Here is a 7,339-nt window from a genome sequence, read left to right as displayed (position 1 = left end):
GGGAAATTGCCAGTGCAGGCTACAACTCAGTGTCCCTTTCATCTGGTCCCCCTCCCCGCAGCAGGGATTTCTGTTGGTGCTTGCTGCTATGCTCTCTTTTTTGTCTGCCTGTAATTAGTCTGTTGGCTTTTCTCTTTCTCTCCCCTCATTTTTTGGGGGGTCTGATCATAATTTACTGTGGTTTACAACTGTTCAGGAAGCTCTAGGGAGACAACTCACGTTGACACCATCCCCAGTGAGCCATGAGATGTGGCTTTTGCTATTTTCATAGAATGGTTTAAGTTGGAAGCGACCTTGAAGATCATCCAGTTCCAACCCCCTGCCATGGGCAGGGACACCTCCCACTAGACCAGGTTGCTCAAAGCCCTGTCCAACCTGGCCTTGAACACCTCCAGAGATGGGGTAATCACAGATTCTCTGGGCAACCTGTTCCAGTGCCTCACCACCTTCAAAGTCAAGAATTTCTTCATAACATTTAATCTAAACCTACCCTCTTCCAGTTTGAAACCATTCCCCCTCGTCCTATCACTACATGGCCTTGTAAAAAACCTTTCCCCAGCTCTCCTGTAGGCCCCCTTTAGGGACTGGAAGGCCGCAATAAGGTCTCCCTGGAGCCTTCTCTTCTCCAGGCTGAACAACCCAAACTATCTCAGGCTTTTATCTCTCCTCTGTGCTCCTGCTTAGCTGTTTTGGGAGAAAATACCCCTGCTTACTGCTCACCCTTTTTATTCGTCCCTTGTACTCACTTCTCATCTCCCTTCTCGTCCCATTCTTGTCTTGGACCTCCCGTGGCCACCCAGAGCACCACACACCTTGCAGTCTCCTCCAGCCATCCCACTGACAGTTTCCCCGAGGCCCGGCAGCTAATTTCAACACAACTCTGGCTGCCTCTCTGTGAAGCCCTGGGATAAAGCTACTGTGGTAATGACAGCCTCCTTCCCAGTCTGCCCCAGTCCATGGCTCTTGTCCTTCCATGCCTGTCTGTCTCTCTGTGCCCGGAAAATGTCTGTCTGCCTCAAATTGCCTCTCCCTGTCAGCTCACAGTACTCTATGTCTCCCTCCTCCCTTTGCTTCCGGCTCCCCTCTCTCCTCCTCCTCTACCCACGCACCTTACTTTAATTAGAAATACAATGAAAATGCTCATCACTATGTCTTAATCAGCAAGTCGTTCCCCAGCAGGTCCAGAAGGAAAACCCCCGTTCTTCCTCACCTCCCCTGTCTCCCCCACCGCCTCCACAGAAGAAGAGCACACAGATTAGGAGAAGAGCTCTGTGGAAAGGCTGCTGAATGAGATGAACCTAGAGTCCTGGTCAAGCTGGAGGAAAGGGCCAACAGAAACCTTATGATATTTGACAAGGGCAAGTGCCATATCTGGGAAGAAAGAGTCTCTGGCAGCAAATGACTGGCTGGGGCTCAGAAATGGACCTGGGGGTGCTGAGGGACAGTAGGCTGAATGTGATCCAGCAGTGTGTCCCGGTAGTAAAAAAGGTATCCTGGACTGTGGGAGCATGAACACAGCTGGGAGATCAGTGGAAGTTATTATCCCCCTCTATTCAGGATGTATTAGACCATATCTAGCTACTGCAACCAGGTTTAGACCCCTTAGTACAAGACATTGATCAACTGGAATGAGTTCAGCACAGGCCATTAAGATGGTCAGGGCTACAGCATTTGCCTGGTGCTTGGTGTGGGACCAGGGTTCATCCATCCTGGAGAAGTGATGGCTTTGTCAGGACCTAACGACTGTGTCCCCTACCTGTGGGGAGGTTATCAAGGAGATAGAGCCAGGATCTTCACAGCAATGGCTGGTGAAAATCCAGAAGACATAGGGCATAAATTGAAACAAGACAGTATAAGGAGCAAAGTTTTCCCTCTAAGGACAGTGAATCAGGTTGCCCAAAGAGTCTTGTGTAGTTCCCATCTCTGGGGTTTTCAATATCTGAAACCTGAAACACCTCATCTGACACAGCAGCTGATCCAACTTAGAGTAGGAGGTTGAGCCAGAAACCTCCTGAGGTCCCTTCCAGCCTTAACAGTCCTGAGATCCTGTGACCAGACCTAGGCACCAAATGAGGTAGTTCAGACTCTGATAGATCTCCACACACTGAAAACTAAGGGAAAAGGAAAGAGAGGTAGCAGGGGCTGGAAAGACACAGATTTGATGGAGCAGGTTTTACAGCCAGTTCATCCCAGACTCTAGCATTTGATGGGACAAGGTGAGGTTGAAATTAGGTCACCTTGTGAAGTCTATAACCTGTCCCCATCCACTGGCAATCTCCTAAGGGCAATTGCTGGGGATCTTGGATGAAAACCTTTCCAGAGAATAACTTTGCATTAATCCAGAGATAGATAGCACAATCTCTCCCAACTCATGTGATCTGCTACTGGCAAGGAAGGTTTAAGGTGGACTCTCTGGGGTATACAGACCACAGCATAAAAGCCTCCAGATCTCTCCCAAACCCTTGGAGGATTGACATTTGACCCTTTCTAAACACAAACACAGATGCACAAAAATCTCATGCTCAAGAAAGCTGGGTGAAAGTGGAAAAGTAAGCAAGCTCTCTGCCAGTCATACCACAATCATGATATATGCGTGGGATAAAGTGGCATTGGGAGGGTCTGTTAGGTTAGGAATCCTGATTTACACCCTCAGGATTTTGTCCCCTTCCTCACTCACTGGCACTCCCCACCTTCAGCCAAATCATGAAGCCCTTCTATGTCAGGTTGCTGCTGCCCTAAATAACCCTTCTATTTCCCCTGAGAGCCATATGGCAGAAGCATTTGTCCGTGTGCCGTCACCTGGTAGGGAACAGACATGTGCCTTCCTGCAGCACGTGGATATGGGGGAGAAAAGGAATCCTGACCCCTGTTCTTCATGTCCTTCAGCTTAACAACCCCTGGTTTGCTCCCAGGGGACTCTGCTTTAACCAAATGCTTGGGGTCACTGAGACATCCTTTCAGAAGGACTTCACTGAAAGACCATCTATCTCCTCTGCATTTTGTTCTTACTAGGCTGGCTGCAGTCCCACCAGGAAACACATGGCCACAAGTCACAGGAGCGGGGACCCACCCTAAGCCCCCCTGGCACGCTGCCCACCACCTTGAGCGGAGGCAAGGCACGTCCCCACTGGCAACAGGCTTGAAACCCCTTTTTAGGTGATATTCATGAATCAGCATCCCACTGCCTCTGGCCACTGTCACTGAGAGGATATGAGAAGCCCCGGATGTCCTTAGAACCTCTCTGAGGGTGTTCCGGCAGGGAACTCTCTCGGATTAGGGAATCCTTTATCTCTGGCTTATATAAGACCCGGGGACTCCTTTTATGGTTGGCTTTTCCTGCTTTGTCAAGAGCAGAGAACAAATGTAGCTTCATCTGCGCTTGTGGGTTGGCTAACTGATTAAGCATCTGATTCAAGCTAAGTACGGAACAGGCTTTTGATGGGCGGATTTAATTTGGTGTAAAAACCAGGATGCCGTCCCCCTCCCTTACCGAATATTCCCAAGATAGTGGTTGGTGTGGTGCAATTAAGCAGTGGGGCTGACTCCCACCTACCAATGCTTTAGGGAGTCCAGAGTGCTCCAGTTTGTACTGAACTGACTCCTTTGAGTGTTTCCCCCTCTCCTTCCCCCCTCCTCTTTTCTTTTATGCCCCCCCCCCCCCCGGGTGATTTACCACCATTTCCAAAGCATTTGCATTAGGAGCGAGCACACTCTGTGTGTGTGTGTGTGTACACGCATGGGAGGCTGTGCGGGGGGCCTGTGGGTGTCTGTCTTGGTGTGACACGCAGAATTCCTCCTCATCCCCCCCCTCTGCGAGTCCTGCCAGGGGAAGCATGCTAATGATGACCTTGCTGAGTAAATAGTTGTGGAATGAATAAGTGTTTTTCCTGCAATCCGAAAGGCGGAAGGTGCGATTACTCATCCATCTATCCAACTGTCTCCAGCACCTTTCAAGTGCTTCTCGCGTCGAGTCTGGGGGCGTGCGCGAGGGGGTGGGAAGCGAGGGGAGGCTGCCAAGATCTGGGTTGCCACAGACACCGGCCTCGCTTTTCCTCCAATGAACGCTGCGCTGAGAGTGCGAGAGGAGGCAGGGCACCACCCACATGTTGAGCTGTGTGGGGTATAAGTAGATGGAAGAGCCTGGACTAGTGGCAGTTCAGCCAGGGAAGAGAAGCAGCTCTTTGCATCTCTAGTGAAAGCGCTTTTGACTCGCCAAGTTTACCAGAGGAGAAATCACCGGGATTTTTTGCAGCAGCTTCCAGCTTCTGTGTGCATCTCTGTGTGTTTTTCTCCGGCGGGCACTCTCTGCTGTTTGAGATTCTCAGCTTCGGACGAGCAGGTAGCGGGAACGTGTGCCGGGTTGGACACCTTAGCCAACTCCTCTCCTTGTTCCTGGAGGATCTTGGCTCTCTCTGGGACACCCTGAACACGTGAGACCGGCGTTTCCAGCTGGGCACCAGGAGAAATTTGCCTACAACTCTCTCTGGGATCCACGGGGACCGAACGGCTCGCTCTGCGGTGATATCTGATTTGGTTGTGTTTGTGTCTAAAAGTCCTTTAAGGGGGGTTTAGAAGTCTCTGTGTGTCTTTCGGGAAGTGTTGTGGTGGGGTTTTTGAGAGCAAGCTCTAGCACCAGGGCTTACAACCCAGTTCTTTCTGTGTTTGACACTCGCACGGTCGGAGCCATGCAGCTGGATAATGTCACCAATGCGGGCATCCACTCCTTCCAGGGGCACCGTGGAGTTGCCAACAAGCCCAATGTGATCTTGCAGATAGGGAAATGCAGGGCAGAAATGTTGGAGCATGTCAGGAGGACCCACCGGCACCTCCTGTCCGAGGTCTCCAAGCAGGTGGAGCGCGAACTGAAAGGCTTGCAGAAATCAGTGGGGAAGTTAGAGAATAACTTAGAGGACCATGTCCCTACTGATAACCAAAGATGGAAGAAGTCCATCAAGGCCTGCCTGGCCAGGTGCCAGGAGACCATTGCCCATCTGGAGAGGTGGGTCAAGAGAGAGATGAATGTTTGGAAAGAGGTCTTTTTCCGTTTGGAGAAGTGGGCAGACCGTCTGGAGTCCATGGGAGGCAAATATTGCCCTGGGGACCATGGCAAGCAGACTGTGTCCGTTGGGGTGGGAGGCCCAGAGATAAGGCCAAGTGAGGGTGAGATTTATGACTATGCCCTTGATATGAGCCAAATGTATGCACTGACCCCTCCTCCTGGGGAAGTGCCCAGCATCCCCCAGGCCCACGATTCTTACCCGTGGGTCTCTGTTTCAGAGGATGCTCCAGCCTCCCCGGTGGAGACTCAGGTCTTTGAGGATCCCCGGGAGTTCTTGAGCCACTTGGAGGAATACTTAAAGCAGGTGGGTGGAACAGAGGAGTACTGGCTGTCTCAGATCCAAAATCACATGAACGGCCCAGCTAAAAAGTGGTGGGAATACAAGCAGGACTCAGTCAAGAACTGGGTCGAGTTCAAGAAGGAGTTCCTGCAGTATAGCGAGGGGACTCTGACTAGGGATGCTATCAAAAGGGAGCTGGATTTGCCTCAGAAAGAGGGAGAGCCACTGGACCAGTTCCTTTGGCGCAAGAGAGACTTGTACCAGACCCTCTATGTTGATGCAGATGAGGAGGAAATTATCCAGTATGTGGTAGGCACCCTGCAGCCAAAACTGAAGCGCTTCCTGAGTTACCCCTTGCCCAAGACCCTAGAGCAGCTGATCCAAAGAGGGAAGGAAGTCCAAGGCAACATGGACCACTCTGAGGAGCCCAGCCCACAGAGAACCCCTGAGATTCAATCAGGAGATTCTGTGGAGACCGTGCCTCCCTCAACCACCGCTAGTCCTGTGCCGAGCAATGGGACTCAACCTGAGCAGCCCCCTAGCCCACCAGCTACTGTCATATGAGCTAGTCCAAGAGAGGCAGCAGTCTGGGTTATATGAAAGGGAGAAGGGGGCATATTTAGGAAGCTTCTCCTTGGAGAGAGGTTCTGGCTGAGACGAGACATGAGGTACTCAGTCCAACAACCCATAGCAGAGGAATTAACTTTGCTTGTGGGGGGAGGGAGGTGACGGGGGAGAGGCACCTTAGGGTGTGGTTGCCCACCTCACCTAAGCCGTGCAATATGGTGGTGCTGGAGATACTGCTTGCACCACTGTGGGGAACGGACAATTTTATGAGATCCCTGACAAGAAACTAGAGACAATTCCCAACTTCAGAGGCAGCCGCTTAGCGCTGGCAGCTTTCAAGGACTTCATACGAGTGCAGCAATTGGCTGAGGGTTCCTACCCGTCTGGATCTCTCCTTTTCCTTCTCTCCTCCCTCTTCTGAATAGGTGTCCCTGTCCTGAGGAGACATCTTTCTTTTGACCTTTGCCCATTTCTGATTTACCACTGGGCTTCTGTTCACTGGGCAATCTCCTGTTCTTACTTGCTCCAAAAGATTAAGTTTTGGGTTTTTTTTTTTTTCAATTTTTTTTTTTTTTTAGAAGAAATCCTATGACTTGAGGAACTGAAAACTTTAAGAATCTGGATTATTTTTAGTGTTTTTCATTTTGCTGCACCTAATACCTGCTTTAATGTTCTTCCTCTCAAGAGGCTCTTACTGGTTTACTCCAATCAAGGCCACTGCAGTGCAGAGACAAATTTCACCCTTTCTTTGCACATTATACTGTGCATTTACCAGGAAACAGAGTTTCAAATTAAATTCAGAGCTCATTTATTGAAGGGGCAGTCTGCTTCCTTTCAGAGAAGAGAGAGTGTAACAGTGAAGAGAGGAGACACCAGAGCTATTTTGAGAGGGTGGGGGGAGGTAAGGGAAATAAATCCTTGTACTTTGAATGAAGCAAACAAACACATCCTAAATCCAAAGCAAAATATCCCCAGAGCAGCAAATCATGTCCATGCTGATGTGTGGAGACACCAGGAGCTTTTGCCATGTAAAAGCAAAAAGAAGTGAAGAGAGGAGCTGTGTGTCCCAGCACAGTTTCAGCCTGTGCATCACAACAAGAGTTTCTACTCACACAGACAGACTGAAAACGCTCTTGGAAAGCCTGGCACCCCTGTCCTCGAGCACCTGAGGACAGAGTGTTGTCTATTCACAAAGAACTTTCTACAACATCTCCTTGCCATGGATGAAGACAGACTTGGACTCTGTGACATTTTCCATGTTGAGACAGTAATGCTCAGCCTTCATCTTGTTTCGGCTAACACCTGATGACAGGACTTTGAGATGAAACTGCTGTAAGACCTATCCAGGAAGTTTGGCTCTTCAAAGCTTCTTGAGGCTGGACACATCTTGAGCATCATCTGCATTCACCTCCAGACCAAATAAGCAACACCTC

General features: G+C 50.1%; 1 protein-coding gene across 1 annotated transcript; it reads left to right on the top strand.

Annotated features, from left to right (window-relative positions):
• Positions 1-4,156: 4,156 nt before the first annotated feature.
• Positions 4,157-6,319, top strand: ARC (activity-regulated cytoskeleton-associated protein). The gene is made up of 2 exons (XM_009882246.1): positions 4,157-4,325; positions 4,357-6,319. Exon 2 carries the CDS (start codon positions 4,686-4,688, stop codon positions 5,901-5,903), a length of 1,218 nt encoding a protein of 405 aa, XP_009880548.1. The 5' UTR covers positions 4,157-4,325; positions 4,357-4,685; the 3' UTR covers positions 5,904-6,319.
• Positions 6,320-7,339: the final 1,020 nt, after the last annotated feature.

Source organism: Charadrius vociferus, unplaced genomic scaffold, assembly GCF_000708025.1.
Source record: "Charadrius vociferus isolate BGI_N301 unplaced genomic scaffold, ASM70802v2 scaffold393, whole genome shotgun sequence".
Taxonomy (NCBI): Eukaryota; Metazoa; Chordata; class Aves; order Charadriiformes; family Charadriidae; genus Charadrius; species Charadrius vociferus.
The sequence above is the reverse complement of the archived record's forward strand: the minus strand, read 5'-3'. Positions and strand labels throughout refer to the sequence as shown.

Coding starts and splice junctions, on each gene's coding strand:
- ARC (XM_009882246.1), top strand. CDS start 4,686: ATGCAGCTGGATAATGTCACCAATGCGGGCATCCACTCCTTCCAGGGG.